The 18,904-nt window shown below is 30.9% G+C and overlaps 1 protein-coding gene across 4 annotated transcripts in view; it reads right to left on the minus strand.

Moving 5' to 3' along the window:
- Polr2D (RNA polymerase II subunit D) overlaps nucleotides 1-18,904 on the minus strand; it is a 92,404-nt gene that overhangs the window by 30,342 nt on the left and 43,158 nt on the right. For all 4 annotated transcript variants that reach the window (XM_067047651.1, XM_067047650.1, XM_014434515.3 and 1 more), the window contains exons 2-3: nucleotides 16,125-16,305; nucleotides 10,531-10,626 (exon numbers count right to left, since the gene is read on the minus strand). In XM_067047651.1, coding sequence (XP_066903752.1) covers nucleotides 10,531-10,626; nucleotides 16,125-16,305 — 277 coding nt within the window. The remainder of the gene's footprint in view (nucleotides 1-10,530; nucleotides 10,627-16,124; nucleotides 16,306-18,904) is intronic.

An 18,904-nucleotide genomic window follows, 5' to 3' on the forward strand; every position in this document is an offset into this window, starting at 1 on the left:
TAACTACAAAAATTATATACTTCTAAAATATAATGTAGGTTTTTATGTAGTACTTTCTCGACAATTCCCACGTGATTTCGATGTTCCATGCTATATTAAGAACAATATGTTTTGTTGAATTGATAATGTTAGTATAAAAAAAAATTTTTTGACTTAGAGGCATCTATTCTTATCTATGTGTAATAGGAAAAGATGTTTTTCCTTAAAATACCCTAAAAACGGAGAATACTGGCAATTTAAACAAAATACTGACAATTTTAACAAAATGAAATATAATGCAGGGAATTTAAACAAAATTAAATAAAAAACTGACAAATTGTAAAATTCTGACATACATGATAAATATATCATGTTCAATAATGGTGAATATATTATAATGGGTCCCTGAACCCTGTAAGGCCTTAAGAGTTTCTAGATTAAAAATAAAAATGTTTCTTATCGGTTACATTTACAAAACAATATAATTAATTCACAATTATAACATTTAAAAATTTATCACATTTTGAAAAATAATTTTTGAATGTAATTACCTTTTATTTTTAAAATAAACTGAATAAAAAAAAAAGTTAACTAATACACATTTTTCAGGTCTAGTGAGTCATTGTGCTAAACAGAATTTCCTTTACCAAAATGCAGAGTTTTCTATAAAAAATAACTTAAAAAAAAATTTAATATTTAAAATTACTTACTTTGATTCGGCAACTAAGGAAAATTTAAATTAAGTTAAATCTTAGAAAACTATTTTTTTATCCATTCTCATACTTTCGGTTCCGATCAATGGATAGGAAAAAAAATAAATACAAAACAAAAAGTCAATCATATGTACCTAATAACACAACCCCCCCCCCCCCCAGACAGCTCAAAATATCTTGAGAGAAGCAAAGAAATTATAAGAAATAAAACAAAAATTATTATCATGATTGAATAAGATCTTAAATCAATGGAGGGACGTGAGCTTGAATCAAAGAATGTAAAGAGTTATTAACTGTAGACTAGAACATTAAAAATATATAATCAATTATTACACGGTAAAATTAACTAAAATAAAAAAGAACAAAGGAAACGTGATTTTAAGACGGAAAAACAATTAAGGAAACATTCATAGAAAAAGTAAGATCTTTCATGTACCTTTCATACTTCGCATTTAAATTATACATATTTTTCTCTCATCGAATTTCTAGAGCGCAATTGAGTGTTGTATTACATGAGAAACGCAAATCGTCATGATTAGGCAGAAATTTTATACCTAATCCTCTATTGTAACAATAGGAACAGTAAAAAGTTAAAATAATTATTGGTTGACATTGAATTTCGTAACCAAAATATTAAATTAATAGTTTAAGAACTCCCTGAATCTTGAAAAAAAAAATTATGCATAATAAAGTATGATGTGTGTAAACAAAAATAAAATCAATTTATTTATTTTTACTTACATAATTTTTTTAAATTATTTAAATAACAAAATAAAAAGTGAAGACGTTTTTCTGAAGTTCTCAGCTTAATTTTTTGTAGAGAACAATTATAAAGCATCAAAATATATTAACCAATAACTATTACTTTTTTCCTATTTATGTTTACATAGAGATTATGAAAAAAAAAACGAAAATCACAGAATTCGTGTTTTATTTATTGTTTAAAATTGGGATTTAACGTCATTGTGTTCTTCTAATAGGACAGCAATGACGGATTATCATACAGGTTTCCAATATATTCTAGCCAGAGTGGGAATATCGATATTTATTCCAAGGGTCTGCCAAAAAATAAATGTGAACTCCCCAGGCCGGATTCGAACCGCTCGACCATTCATGACCTTCGAAATTTGGCGATGAAACATTAGTTATATTATATTATATGTAAGTAGAATCAATGACGTTCATGAATATTGCGGTATACCTGGGAATGAGGAGGCGGATCGACTTGCACGGTTAGGGGCTAGCCAACCACAGCCGCTTCTCCCTATCACCATGGACATGGCGAAAGAAATGGCCCGAAGCGCCATCACTGGAAGAGCAGAGGAAAGGAGTAGAGGAGAATGTGGGGGCAAGAACTGAGCGGCATTGCTAGATCCTAAGAGGCGCCCTCCATTGACTTTACCAAGAGCGGTGGCAGTGGCATGCTTCAGGTTGGCTACTGGACATGACTATTTGCGGTACCACCTGAACAGAATAGGAGTGACTGAATCTTCGGACTGCGTCCTGTGTGGAGATGGTGAGATGACTGGCGATCACATATTTGCATGAGCGGCAATGGCGGACTTGACTACAGACGGGAGTTACACCGGCAGAGCTAAACCTTACTGGGTACTGTACGAAACAAAATGGCAGAAATGCCTCCTTTGGCGTAGTAAAAAAAAATAAATAAATAAAAAAATGAATATTTCGATACGATGATTCGTTTTTTTTTCTCGCATATTTAATAAATAAACCGCTTATCAAGAAAATCGCGACGAATTTAAACAATGCTGAATAAATTCTCAAAGTAAAAGGTAATCTATTCACCTAACAGCATCCATCTAAGGAATGACACGATGTGGCCTCACTTCGATTATGAGAAAATTCGTCAGATTTCGCAATAATTTGAATTCGTCATTTCATTCAAGGTTCAAAGATGTTCAAATATCCTATTGACTACAAGCTAATATTCCCGTGGCAGGAAACGATTGTGTGTAATGAGTCAACAGAGCTGATACGGCATTTATCGTAAAGAGTGGGAAGGCAAACATAAAAACCAATCAGTCGACGGATGAACTGCGGTACAGGAAACTCCTAATTAGATGTCATTAATTTTTAATTGCACTGGTCGTAAAAGGGCATTCTTAACGATTATTTTTGTATAATTGAACTTCGAGAGCTTCATCCTTTGCTTCTTTTCCGAATTACAAAACATTTAGGAAAACATTTGATCTCATTTATCCCCTAAAACACGACAGATTTCATGGTGTTGAATGAATCTGCGTCTGAAAAAAAAAAAGACTTTCATTCCGGTAAATCACATCAATTTTATCTGCCAAAACATGATGCGAATTGATTTGTTCAGCGCGATACCTAAAGAACCAGTAGCTCTCAAAGAACGAATCACGAGATTTCTTAAATTATATTAGATTAAATAAATAATTAAAACAATTCAAGGGTCAAACTTCAAAACTCGCATTGCCCACTTCAGTAAATTTTGCAGTAAACATAAAAAATCTAATTTCGATAAAACAACATTTTTTAAGTAGTTAGAATTCAACTTAATTAAAAAATTCATTCCTTTAATTTTAAAAAAACATGTAATGTACTTACACAATACGACATTTTAAAAAACAAATGCCAATTTAAATCCTTTTTTATTGTTACCAATAAAATTAGCTATTAAAACTTTATTCAGCAGGAAATTCAGCAGCTAAAACTTACAATCGATATTTTTTATTAAATTGTATATTATTCATATTTCTATTGTTTATAACTTCAGTTCAAACATCAGTCAACCTTTTTTTTCCTAATTCATTTTATTTTCATACATAATATTTTTATTTTTTATTGCGTACATAATTATTTATCAGACAAGGATAAAAGTTTGTCGTTTTAAAATAAATACGAGTCAAGCCGTGGTTGAAACAAAGTTGTATACAAGAAATCAACTTTTTCTAAACCAAAGTAATTGACGGAATATGGTAACAAGACTCGATTTGCAAGAATTTGTCAACAGCAGACACGCAGTTTTCGAAATGCATCTCTGCCGAGGAAAATACGTTTGGGCATCCTTTAACGAGAGTAGTGGATAGAATCTAATGAAATTCACACTACACTTTTTTTTTTTTTAACACTAATAACTAATTTCCAAATTAGAGCATTTTATGGAAGTATATACAAATATAATACGTGTGCCTTGGAAAAGACCTTTACGTAAAGGCTACAATTTAGTGCTAACCCGCAGAACATCTTAAAATTCTATCAAAATCGGATGCCGAATCCAAATTTTACAGCAGATAGACAGACACGGAACCTAATTTTTTCCTTGACGTCAAAAATGTAATTTTAATTCCTGCATGAATAAAAAGCTAAATAACGAATGAACTAATAAAATAAATACGATAATAACAATATGGATGCCATTGAATTTGTTCAATAATTCCAGCTTGTCACCACACTGAAAATATTGGGAACCTCCCATTTGGGTAACAATTATTTCCTGAAAATGATTGATTTTATTAATAATTACTTATTTTCGTATTGCACCAACATAACCCCAAGATCTAACCTTTAAGAAAATGTTTTTAAGGATTTTTATTTTATATTGAAACTAATTTTTCAAAAAACCCGTATAAGTAATAAATCTACCTTCATGAATCAACATCTAATAATTTTAATTTTATTAAAACTTATAAGAGTCATTATTTCAAAATCTTTAAATCATAAGTCCAGTCCGTTTTCAAACTATAACTTCAGCGCCAGTCATAGGAAAAAAATAAAAACTTTTGTTCAACTATGGAGGCTATATTTTACCACACATATCTATAAACAGTTACAAAACATCTATAAGTAGTGAATACAAAATTTAATTAATTTTTCTTTTTTAAATTAAAATTCATGTTCGTGTTTGTGTGTCTATATCCGTAGGTGTGTTTATGTGTAGTTTTACATTTTTAACAAACCATGGGCGTTGACGACCATAAGGTAACAAAATCAGACAAAAAAATAAAAAACATCGTCTTTCACTCCCTTACCAAGCCCGACTCCCGCACATAAGGCATTTTGAAAATCGTTTTCGATCTAAAATTGATTGTTGTTTCAATTCACTAGTCAGTTATTACGTGAGGACTCCATTAATAAATGGGCCTCATAATTCATATTAGTCAGTAAAAAGAAATAAAATTCAGAGGTTTTTCCTTCACTCCCTCAATATAACATTTTTTTAAACCAGAATTACTATGCCACTAAGTAGGTATGAATTATTGCACCTCGAAATTGTGAATTTTTATAATTGAGGCTTTAGGAAGTGAAATCTGCGCATCTTCAGATAATGACCCATAAGTAAATTAAGTTTTAAAATAAAATAAAAATACATGAAGTTCATTTTATCAATTTAGTCGGATTTTGGAGTTACGTCAGTCGAACATCTAATAAGCTATATTGGTAAATAAATACAATAATTCTTTATTTAAAACAGAAGGTTTAGCGAACCCGATGGTACGAGGCTGATACATCCGACCGCCACCTACTTACTTCCTTTCACCGACCTCCGCTAAAGCACAAACCAATAACGTCAGCCTTAAAATAATCCTCCCACCTACGTCTCGGTCAAGACCGCGGGCGTTTACCTGCCGTTTCACCTGTAATTAACGTTTAGGGACTCATTCGTAACTAGGGCTCCTTTACATACCAATTCTAACCGTTGCAACTATATATATTTTTTAACACGGTTTGGACCTACCTAATATATATATTTGTACATCACCTTGTCGGAGTACTTGTTAATATTTGAGAGCTATGATTAAGTCAGCAGCATTTTGATGATTCTTTACGTTAACGAAACTTAAATTTCAATTAACAACATTTTGAATCAGAGAATGAGAAAGGATTAGCATTTTTAAAGATTAATCATCCCTATACCAAAAAAAAAAAATACATCTTAAGGCGTGGTTCGATTGCAGAAATTGGCAGCAATAGCAAAGCAACGTTAGGCAACTAATAGTACAATAGCATGACACATACTTTCTACCGTCACTAGGTCATATTAGACCTTTAACTGAGTCACAAAATTAATGTAGTCAGAATTCATCTTGTTTCATTTCGTTACATCATTAATTGAAACGATCAACACAAGTGTGCTTCATGTCATTAAAAAACTATAACAGGAGCCACATGAATGGTAATGGTTAATAGCACAACAACAAAATAAAAAAAATAGAGACAGACAGAAATCTTTTGACCAATAGGAGGTGATGTAGTCAGCATTCAAAACAGTGAGGGAACAGGTACCCACTTAACCCATTTGCATCATAAGCGTACATAGCACATTTTGCCAGACAACTACCACCAGGGCCCTGTTTCATAATAAAGTACAAACTAATACTATTAGTCTTGTAGATTCATCTTAATTAAATTACACAGACTTGTAAAATAGTAACTTGTACTTTAGTATTTTTTAATTCCTGTAATATCACTAATAGTCATCCCTATCATGAAAAAAATAATTATTAGTATCATTACCACACTAGTCACTTCACTTGTACTATCAACTAATACTATTAGCTTTCATTATGAAACAGGGCCCAGAGCGCATATATGGGCGCATTTCACTTAGGCATTTATCACCATCAAGCATTTATATCCATGAATATTGGGCACACAGTCAATGAAAATCACCTCTAAATTTATTAAATATTTCCAGGGCAAGATAACACATTAAAATAATAAAAATAAACGGCTATGTTTCCGACAGCAGTGAAGAGGTAATTAGACTTAGAAAATGCAGACGCGTTATTTGATTTTGAGTGAAAGAAAAAAAAATGAGGCGAAAGATGGCAACATGTTATTAACATAGCATATCCCTAGAGTTTGCTGGTATGGGGAAACAAAACTAAAGACAATATTGTAAAGCCAACAGTTGTTTCGGACTAAGACAAAATCCGAGGCAGCGTTAATGGAGATCAAATTCTTAGCAAATTTCACACTATGCGACGTAATAAGATGTAAAAAAAAATTTTTTTCATGATTCATTTAAATAGTTATATCGTTTTCATAACAATTTATGAGGACAGGGCATTTCACGTTTGTAAGCAAAAATTAGCGAAAGAAATACTTGAAAAATAAACCACAAAAAAAGAACATTACTACGAAGATTTACCGGTCAGCATTTTCTACTCCTTATAGACTTCATCCAAGAAAGCTCGCAGACGCGGTGTAGTTTGTTTATCAGGAAAAAACCAAAGAAAAGATACATTTTATCAATGTGATAATTTTCTTGTGGCCTTATGCCTAAATCATTTCAAATATTATCTATCTAATATGTAGTGCAAAATAATTAGATTTCATTCCTCTTATTATTATTAATTTATAATGAAGTAAAAATTTATTTATGAAATATTACTTTTATTTTTTTATATTTTAAAAAATGTCCATTTAAATACAATAAAAAAAAAAAAATGTTGGTGATAAGAACGATTTTTTCACTTTTCTGGGTGGTTCAAATGGGTTAATGGAAGCCTTAAGTCGAACCAAGAATTTGGATTTTTGCGTCATACTAACTGAAGCTCCCTTACTACAATAGCTGACAGTAAGGAACGAAAAGTTTGTGTTGGAATTAGAAAATAATGAAATACTAAAATATACCCATAATAATTAAGAAAACTTTCACAGATAACTAAACAATTCTTATCTTTAGAAGATTAAACACACTTAATTTTCCACCCTTTTAGAAAATCCGTAATTTCTTGAGAAACACGAAAATATTATTGCGATGAATTATGCAGGCTTAAAAAATAATAATGTTCTTTTAATTTTTTCTAATATAGTAACTCGAGAGTAAGAATAGTAGGACTTAATAATGAGGGAATTATCCAAAGGATAATTAGCGCTGAAGGGAAGGGTAAACGTACCAGCAGTAGTTCGGAACATTGGTGGGAGGATTGCGTAAATGCTGACCTTGCGAATTTGGGTTTTGACTGGGACGAGAATGTTGGAAGTGGTTTGGGGGCTGCAGTTAATCAAGATCTCTACGCCAATTATCAAAAAAACTGCTTCAATTTTCCAATCAATATCGTATTACTTGAAGCGCAATCCACTGTCCGATGGAATGGCTCTCTTCGTTCGAAGCAGAAAAAAGAATAACATCGTGGGAAATTAAAAGAATCATTTTCATTGAGTGAATGATAGATAAAAGGGGCGGTAAAACAATGAACTGAATCGATAAAATGAGCTGATTCACTTTTCTTTTTATCTCTTCAGTTAATGAAAAGATCTAATTTTATTGCACCCCATTACCCAACCTGATAACTTTTTTTTTTCAACAGGGTGGTAAATCAAGAAAACGTATATTTTCTTGAGAATTAATGGTTAGTTAATCACGGTTTTAGTGTCCTCAATCAACTTCTACTGGCTTTAAATCCCAGGGAAGAGGTCTGGAGCTCTAAAATCTCTTTCAGATGCAGTCTCCGTATGTGCCGGGGGTAAGTAAAGCTTGATTCGGACTTTTCACGAGGTAAACACTATACAAAATAGTTATAGTATGAATGTGCTTGACATAATTTAATGTTCTTGTTTTTAAATATTTTTTTTCTTCACGCCATTTTATTTTACAAAACTCTGTTTTGTTTTTTTCTCCCACAAAAAAGTAATTCATTTTGGGTTAGTTCGTTGCAATAGCCATAAGTCATTAAAATTATCTATATTTTTTAAATACATCCGATCTCTGAAAATACTTTTTTTTTTAGTTCAGAATGGTTCAACACAAAGAAACAGATCTTTTTTCATGATTAATCGATATATTAATAGAGACTTTCTCGAGCACGAGTGAGTGCAATAGCGAATAACTTTTTATGTATAAGTATGTATTTGACTAAAATATTTTGAAATAAATTTTTAAAAAAGTGAAAATAAATCATTTTTAACGCGTTAACTGCCCTAAGAGATAACTCACAGTAAACGTTCTTGCTCACGTCGCCAATTACGACTCATATTTTGTTACTTTCCATATTTAAGCAGATTCGATGAAATCCTTTTATATTGTAAATAAGGAAAAAATAAAAAGGAAAAAAAAAATTACAAATTAACTCATGAGCAATCAACAACGGTAAAAAAAAAAAAATTAAATAAATGGAAAAAAAGAAGTAAATTGAGAAAATTCACTGTCAAGGTACATTATGAGGGTGCTAACGTGAATTAAGCTGCCAACGATGTGACGGGTACATTTAACTGTCACATAAAATCTGATAGTGGGACAGTAATACCACAACAGAAAAGATCCAACAGTTAAACAGGCATAACTAAATATCGCGATAAATTTCATTGTAGAAACAGGCATTTAAAAGAGCAAATTTAATCTGGACATGAACAGACCACCCAAATTTAGGCACCGAACCAACACATGATGTTTTCTAAAACACAGTAATGCAACTGAAATATACCTTGTAGAATGCTGAGTTACTACTTCACAAGACAACCAAGTTCATAAAAACTCCAGTTCCAAAATACAACTTCTCATAAAAACGTTTAAGCGTACACATCGCATTACAATTAATTACATTAAATTATGCGTTGTTTAATAGATGAGGAGTATGAATAGAACTCGTTACGAATACTTTAAGAAAAGTCTCTTTAAACAATATCTAATTTCAAGGTCAGCTTAGAAGAATTGTATTATTTATTGTTAGTTGAACATTCTGTTTTTAGTGGAAATAAGTAAGCTAGCTGTAATATTCATATAGAAATGTCACGTAGTAATATTTATAATATTATACAATTATTTTAAGGAAAATGTCTTCAAACAATATTTATCTCCAGTATCATAATAGAACGATTTTATTACTCTTTATTATTCATATTACGGCAGAAAAGAAACCTCCAAGTAAAATTAATTATTAGGAGAGGAGTGATCCTATCTCCTTCAGAGCAAAAGTGAAGCCAAAAAGGCTACGCCTGCGAAAGGAGTGACTGCCATCTAATCAATACTGAAACAGAAAATGATTGGAAAACATGAAATGATTGGCTATTCTTCCCCTACTCCTCTGCCACACCCCTGGAAGCCAACATAAGGGAAGGCACCCTTTTTGGCTTCGCTTTTTCAACCAGCCTACGGCCCTTCCCTCAATTATGCTTCTTCCTTCAATGCTATTAGGATATATTAATTAATTATAACACAGGATTCACCATAATAATGGTGATACAATAGTAGCTGGTTATATCGGCTGCTATCGACATATACTTTTGTTTGTTCGAAATTCTATTTTTTGAGATAATAGCTAATAGTAATGTTTACAATATTAAAGTTTTTTCAAACAATATATACACAGTACTGGTGAATAAAAAGGAAATTAAAATTTTTCAGTTCGGACATATTGAAAGTTTCATAACAATAGGCATTTATAGAAATCTTAAGTATAAATATATACTCACAAATTTTGTGTGTGCATATATAAAATCAGTTGCTCATTAAAAATCAAGTATAAGAATTCAGCTATATATGGTTTGTTGACTACTGCACCAAGAAATAACAGCTTATAGAAAAAGGTCAGAGTGCTTATGAAATTTAATAATTGCCAATAAATTTGTGAAGGTTGTGAAAAACCAGTTGGAATTAATATTTTTCTGAACAACGAAAAACAAATTGACAGTTTTTAAATTTTTAAGATAAGTTTGTAATAATGGTTTAAATTCACACTTTTTAATACCTTGATTCTAAACTAAGATAACGGAATTTATTTACATAGATTAAAAAAGTAAAGGAATTAAAGTAATAAGGTATTTTTAGAGCCGAATAACATTAACAAACACAACAGATATAAAGTATATATTTATTTATAATGTATATAACAATAAATAGGCTCACCTGGGAATGAGAGCTTTAGCTTCTTCAGGCATTTCAGGGCACAGGTTGGCAATTGAAGCGAGTTCGAATTTGTGAAGTTTCTTTTGCGTTAACAAACTTGTAATAAAAAATACAAAGAATTGAATTAGAAATCATTAAGTAAACAAAATAAAAAAAAAAAAAAAAAAGTAGACAATAATGTGAAGGGCACTTTCATTTGATTTTATTCATAACAGAATTAAGTTAAATTAATTGCTTATTATGTCATATTTTTAAAATAAATATTTCATTAAAAATGGGATGTAGATTTGATGAGTTGATAGTAGATTAATAAGTAGAAAAGTTGGTCGGTGGGGAGGGGGAGGAGGCGGGGCGGTGCAGTTTGCAAAAAAAACAACAAAAAAAATCCAAATACACAAAAACTTATTTATTCGTGCCAACGTTATGACCTGATTTTCAAGTCTTCATCAAACTCGAAACGTCGGCACGAATAAATAATTTTTTCGTTAATTTATGTTTTTTTGCAGATCGCACCCCCCCTCCCCCCGAGCATCTCTACATATTTCTTTTAACAATTATACAATTAAATATACGAGGGCGGGTTGTAAAGTAAGGTTCCCGAGTTTCCCCAAACTGTTGGATGACAATTCCGACAACACTACTGCCATGTTTAGTATTTAATTTTCAAAACTACCTTCCTAGGTTTTGAATCGGCATAGACCGTTAGAAGATATTTCGATTACTTCGACCACCAAATACGAAATTCGTGGAATAAGAGTTTATCAAAGGCAAAAGGGGTTTCCACCAAAACATTTATCAACATTTGACACTTGGGTGGACACTGGCCATGCAACAACGACTAAGTGAAAAATCCTCATAAAAATTACAAATAATGCTATTTCAACGAATTCGCTATGAATATTTTTTAATAACGTTCAATATTATAACTAATAAAACTTTATTGTATTTCGTAATATTATGTCTGCTGATGATATCGACTGTAGTGGAATATGTCAACTAATGATTAGACCCAAGACATTTCTGATATTTAAAGATATTTAAATCACAATTTAACGAAACCATTTCGGATGCGGATACAAATTTTCGAAATTTTATTTTTACTCTTTTTTTTCCCAAACAAATAATATAATAGCTAGGCGGCAGAACATATTATGTGGCACTTTAAGAGAAATATTTTAAATAATCATTTTTATACTGCAACTTGCTTAGCTTTTCTAAAACATTATAATTGTGGTTGTTTCAGAAATAAAAATAAAATTTTTAAAACCAAAATAGGATTAAATAAAAAATAGATCTAATTTTTTTCAGATTTTTGTTTATAACATAACATGATCTTCCACTAAGCTCTTCAAGGTAGTCCAAGTATTCTCAAAGAAATACGAAGAGCTTTCAAGGTATAGAATGTCATACTATTGTATATTACATAAAAAGCAGGGGTTTTCCCTATCAATCATGATTTCATTGCTTATAAAATGTTTAATACACAGGGCGTTAGAATTATTTGTGTCATAATGATATTTCATTTAACTTTTTCAGGGGATAAACATATCCGAAAAAAAAACCCTGTACCGTGTCAAAATGGAGGTCTTTGACTCTAATTAATTAGACACACGAACATCTACAAGCGTGGGCCAATCTTAATGGAAATTTTCTGAATGAGCGAATCAGGTGAGAGTAAACGCCTACTCCCAGTAACGGAATTTCAATTTCCTGTCTTCGTGGGTTGCTGATTATTGATTAATATGTTGTAAATAAACGATTGTGACCATCAAAAGAGAAGTAGTTACTTGCACAAATAAATTATTAATGATATATTTTAAGAGGAATAAGAAGGGGAAAAAAAAGTGAACATTTGTTTTTAAACTAGAACTTTTCAGGTTGTATAGTTAGTTTGGTTTTTCATGAATGTTTCGTTAAGAAAGATATAATATATTTATTTGATTGGAGGAAGATAGAAATACTATTTATTGTAATAAAAATTTAAAAAAATTTATAATAAAAACTATTTATTGTTAACCAACGTTTCAACCTACTTCGTTAGTGCTGATAAGAATGAAGTTCTGCTACTCACTGAGTCAGTTGGTAGGATTGGAAGCCCTGCAAAGTTGGCAAAGTTTTCTTTTACTATTTTGATACTTTTATTGACCGCCACCCGGATTATTGTCCTCCCATTTACTTAATACGGTCAACTATCTTCTTCCAATATATTTATTTGTTTTATCTTGAGACCTTTAATATGATTGTTTTAATCTTTCCTTTAGGTCAAAAATTAAAACACAATATTAGGTTGTGTAAAAAAAATGTGCATAACTAAAATTGCTGCTAATGTTTTAAGCGAAGGGGGAATGTCTGTAACGTTAACATAGTAAAACTTTCTCAAAATTCGTTTGTTCAAAAACTTTCAATTTTTTTGTATCTTATATATCACAAAGTATATATAAATTACATATACAGTGTGTTTTCTTAGTACCCATAACTTGAATAATTTTTTTTTACATGTTTGAAGTTAGCAATATTATAAATATTTAATTTTTTAAAGTAAGTAACTAATAATATAATTTAAAAAATTCAACATATTTATCGAACATTCAGATAATTTTTGCACCACAAATATTAACTATCGAAAAAAAATTCAACAAAAATGAAGCGTATTTCTTAACTTTTTTTATATGAAAATGATTTGAATAACATTCGAAGTAATAATTTTTGATTTACTATATCATGCTTATATTTTGTTTTATCCGTTCAAAGTACTATTCAACTTACTGCGTTTGTAATTTTTCAGGACAATGTTAATGTTAAGGTACTTATTTTATATATTTTATCTTTTGTTTAGGTCAAAAATTAAAAAACAATATAGCTTGATTTATAAAAATATCCCATGAACGTTTAGGAGATACTACGTTTCAGTATCTAATCTGTCCAAGTTGTTTGGATGAGTCACAAGTTTTAAAATATAGCACAATATTATGAAGTCTGGTCAAAGACTTTGACTCACTGACCAAACTTCACTGCAGTATGCTATATTTTAAAATTTGTGACTCACACAGAAAACCAGGACAGATAAGATACTGAAACACGCTATCTCCGAAACTTTCAGGACATAAATTGTACATAAATATAAGTAATATTGTATTCAATTTATGACACAAAGGGAAGATAATACCTCAACACTAGCATTATACTAAAACATTACGAAGGTAGTAGGTAGTAGGTAGTATGTTGAATACGTCTTTCAACACAAAATAAATTATAACCTTGGTGTGGTAAATTTAAAACCATTACTGAAAATGTTAATCAAACCAAAAATAATAATAATAATAATAAGTAAACATAATCTATTTTGTTTACTTATTATTATTACGGAATATTTTTGTATGAGTTCCCCCCCCCCCAAAAGTTAATATTTGTAATGCAGAAGGAATATAATTACATAGAATGTAATTGTCTGAATGTGTAATAAATATGTTGAATTTTATAAAAAATAATGTAAGTTACATATTTCAAAAAATTAAATATGTAAAATATTTCAAACTTTAAACAAATAACAAAAAAAAAACCTATCATTAAGTTTGGATACTAAAAAAACGCACAGTATATGCACCAAGATTACTACAAACAAATTGAAAGTTTTTGAACAAACGAATTTTGAGTTTTTTTATGTTACCATTATAGGGATTCCGCCTTCGCTTAAAACAGCAGAAATTTTAGATATACACATTTTTCTTTTTCACAGTAAGCGTGATTCAAACATATAATTATTTGTTTAACTTTTAATTTACAGTCTCATTATGCTTTTGTGCGATTGCCTATTTGCCTCAGTAGTTTTTCAAGATACAGTGTGATCGATTTAACTTGAGACATTCCACCGTTGTTGGTTGGACAGAATACTAATTGAAAAGAAGATAGAACTGAAGAGTTAAAATTAACGGAGAGGCGAGTTTAAAGTTTAAAATATTTGACGTATTTATTTACTTTTTTATATGTAACTTTTATAATTTGTAAAAAAAAAAAAAGCTAAGCATATGAGTTAATATGGTTATATGACCGTTCAAAAATTTCAACAAATCTCGATTTGGAAATGTTACTTGTGGGCCACAAATAAGAACTTTCTGAAAAACGAAAAAAATAAAAAACAGTTTTCTTTCTGTCTGTAAGAAATTTTGTTTAGTTTATTTCACTAAGATGATTGGAATAACACTTCAGATAACAATTCTAAATCAACATCATAGTTATAAATTTCATAATGCGGTGAAAGGTGTATCCAAACTACTGAAATCGTACATTTTCAGATAATTGCAAGTGTTGAGTTATTGATATTATATTTTTTTATCTTGACTTTCGGTCACAAAATATACGCAATAGTGCCTTATTTGGGTAATTATGTCCTGAACGTTTCAGAGCAACTGCGTCCTACGGAAATACAATGTTTCAGCATCTAACGTGTAAGCATTTAAAATTTGTGACGCCCAAATAACTGTGACACACTAGAGGTATTCATAATCTTTAGTTTAATATGTTAAACCGTGTTAAATGGAAAAACTCATGTTAAATGGAAACATATTTCCTTCTTTTAGCATGTTAAAACGATATAACATATAACATGGTTGAGAGTATGTTACTAGGTCTGTTTAATGGAGAATGACGTCACGCAACAGACTAGCTGAGCTTCACACTATTTTGTTTGGTGATGTTGTTAGGTAACTTGCTCGTAGTTTGTGTTTTGATTGTGTTAGTATAATTTTGGATGTTTTTATTACTAGTAAAGCAATGGAGTATAATAATAATAATGTAATGACAGTTGTCAATTAGCTCATCTTGATTCTCTTCCTCCTGAAGTTAGAAGATCAACAAGGCACTCAGTAGCCAAACTTTTACACAACTTCTACTTTTTACTCAATTTAGGCAAGTCGTAATAAATTACTTTAATCAAAACTTAGAATTAAACAATAACATGAAGTTTTGGAAGGAAAGTTTATTTCGCAGAAAATCTGCCAGGAACTCTAATGCGTTTTACATGATTTTAAATAGGGCCTGCTCACAATCCTACACTTATAACATTTAACATTGTAAAACATTTTACATTTAACATAACATCATGAATACCCCCTACTTGATGCTTTAGAGGGACGCAATATCCCCGAAACTTCGGGACAATGAAGTTGATATGATTGAAGTCAAACTTGTAACTAACCTAAATAACTGGGAAAGATTATATATTTAGCCAAAATACCCCTGAAACGATCGGGACATGAATTTTAAATAAATTGAGAAATATTGTGTTTTAAACTTTGACCTCAAGGTAAGATAAAAGAAAGCCATTAAGCATCCGAATTGGATCTGTTTTCTTATACCACTGTTACAAAATACTCATCACTTTTCAAAACAGTATCTTATATAACAGTACAACGGAACTGAATAAGTGGTAATATGTAACTCAAAGCATTATTAGTGTTCCCAATATTTTTTTCTTTCAACAATCATTATTAAAAGCAATTAATAGAAAACCTGTAGTTAGTAACAATAATTAATGTGACTTATTGTTTATAATAGTAATTAATAGATGACATATTGTTAGTAAAAGTAATTAATACCTCCTCACTGCAGCAATCGTTTCCTTGTTTTTAAACTTTCTAAATCTTTCAGTGTAAGTTAAGGTTTTCAAAAATACTTCAGAGAGTTCTTGCTCATCCTCCGCCGACTGGTTTTGCTGTTTCCTGTGGTCGAGCAGCAGGTGGACTTCGGATATTAACAAGGTTTCAGCGTTTTCAAATTCTGAAACAGGATTAAAGTGCATATTAAATATTATTCATAATAATTAATGAGAATATAATAAGCTTATTTATATCTCTAAAAGCTTCATTTCGTTTTAGTGCACAATTAAATAAGATAGGTGATAAAGAATCGCCTTGTTTTAGACCCGACCTTATGTTCACCACATTAAGATATTTATTCTAGCACTAGAATACGTCATTAGAACTGAGCTGAATACCAAAAAGGGTTTCACTAAGGGTGGTAAAATGCCGGTGCTTGGGTATGCTGATGATTTGGTATTAGAGGGTGAGGACAAGGAAACGATAGAACAAAGTACAACCATATTAATAAACTCCAGTAAGGAACTAGGTCTTGAAATAAATACGAATAAAACCAAATATATGGTTAGCAGTAGAAACGCGAGCTATTTCAGTGATATAGATATAGGAGGAAATACGTTTGAACAGGTTGTAAGTTTAAATATTTAAGTTCTACGGTAGTTAGAAAAAAACCAAATTGATAAAGAAATAAAAGCAAGGTTGAAGGCGGGAAATGCTTGCTATTTTTCAATTTCGAAACTGCTTAGCTCGCGCCTTCTATTAAAAAAAACATAAAAATTTAAATTTACCAAACTATTATCCTTCCCACTGTCCTTTAAAGATGCGAGACATGGCCTCTTTGACTAAGGGATGAACAATTCCTTAAGGTTTTCGATAATAAAGTATTACGTAAAATATTCGAACCGAAAAAGGATGAATTAATGGAAGAATTCAGAAGCACAACACTGAATTCATCCGGTAAATATAATTCAAGTTATAGCATTACGGCGTATAAGATGGGCGAATAACGTTGTAGGGCTTAGTAACCAGCGGATCTCTAAAATGTTAATAAACACTGAACCGACGGGTAAATGACCGAGGGGTAGACCGAAACGTAGATGGGAGGATTGTGTTATACTAATTTAGTAGAATTGGGTTTGGTAGGGCATTACTGGATAGATATGTGTAGAGAGTAATTGGTGCTATCAGCATCGAACCTTCAGCTTCATTACCCCTTCATTATTATAAGCTTCATTTCGTTAATTTAATATTAGGCTATAATATAAAATATTGCCGGTAGACTATGGATAGTCAATCTGGCTTTTACTGTCAAAATATGAATGCCGAAAAATGTTTGAAAGAATAAATAAATAAAAAAAGATATATATGAATATATACATAATGAAAAATGTGTCAAAGATGATTGTGCTACGAAAAAGCGACAAAAGAAAAATGGAAAATGAAATTTCTAGGCCACGTGCCGGAGTGAAGCAATTCATTTTACGATATGGCCTTCAGGAAGACCCATTAAAAGGCTTGATCCCTTTTGTCGCCACATAACGGGCTTAGAATCTTATTAACATATCATAAAAATTAACATATTAAAATATTAACATCTTTTGCACATGCACTTCCAGAAAAAAAAATAAGAGCATGTATATAATTAGAATAATAATCTCAACTAAGTTATTAAAATATTTACTACCAATTTTAAAGTAATTCAATAACGCCTCGTGATGAAACTTATGCAGGAAATGGTGGACGGAAACATAAATCAATATAGAATCTTGGGAGAGTGGGAGGTAGGTATTATGAAATGAACAAGAAAAAATGTCAAACAGACATGGATGTTTTCGAAAAAAATTCAAAACATTTTCCTTGGACCGCTGTTTCAGTATCATGTTTATTCAGTTTATTTTTTTTTTTTATGAATTTTAAATTTGTCAAATAGTGAATTCCTTAAGAGAATAAGAATATGTAAAATAAATAAAAATTCAAATAGCTTTAGAAAAGTAAGTAGGATGACTTTAGAAAAGAAAGTAACTGCAGTCAACGGTAGTCTTTGGAATAAGTCTAATTCTAAATAAAATCAAAACATTTTTTGTAAGACGTGGCACTAGTCGTCAAAGCAGTGCTATAAACAATAAATTGTCACGGATTACAATTTCTCGTAAATTTAATAGCAGTTCAATTTATTAAGTGAATAATACGATAAGAAAGGCGTGTTAAAAACGATTACTCAAATTAATTGTAATAGAATTATAACATATGAAGATTTCTCGGGATGTCAGTTAAAATCTTTATGAGGCAAAAATATCTGCCAAATTCCCTACGCTTTACAGTAAGACTAGAAGTCGCACTCGGGGCCGCCCGTAGCTCAGTGGTTAAGACACAGTCTTAGCAATTTTTGATGTCTATTGGCGGTGCCGGTTCGAATCCGGCCTGGAACGTTGACTTTTTTCATTGAGTGCTGGTCCCACAAAATGAAGAACTTTGACCCCCAACCATGGTTAGGCAGTATAGGACCTCCAATGGGTGTCTTGGCCAAAAAAAAAAAAGTCGCACCCGATCCTGTGGCATATCACGTCTTAAAGCAGACTTTTTTCATGGTTAATAAAAATACTAAATGTACTTGTTTAGCAAAAAAATTTTTTTAATGTTTGCCTCTGGTTTGGATCTCACAAAATAGAACAAGAAGCTTTTTAGAAGACCTAGGTGTTAGCATCGGGGATATAGCGATCTTGGCGGAAAATAGTATTTTGAACTCCCTCAGGATCACCTGCATGGGAATTGACTTAATT

The sequence above is a fragment of the Halyomorpha halys genome, unplaced genomic scaffold (assembly GCF_000696795.3).
Source record: "Halyomorpha halys isolate HHAL.00 unplaced genomic scaffold, Hhal_1.1 Scaffold46.1, whole genome shotgun sequence".
Taxonomy (NCBI): Eukaryota; Metazoa; Arthropoda; class Insecta; order Hemiptera; family Pentatomidae; genus Halyomorpha; species Halyomorpha halys.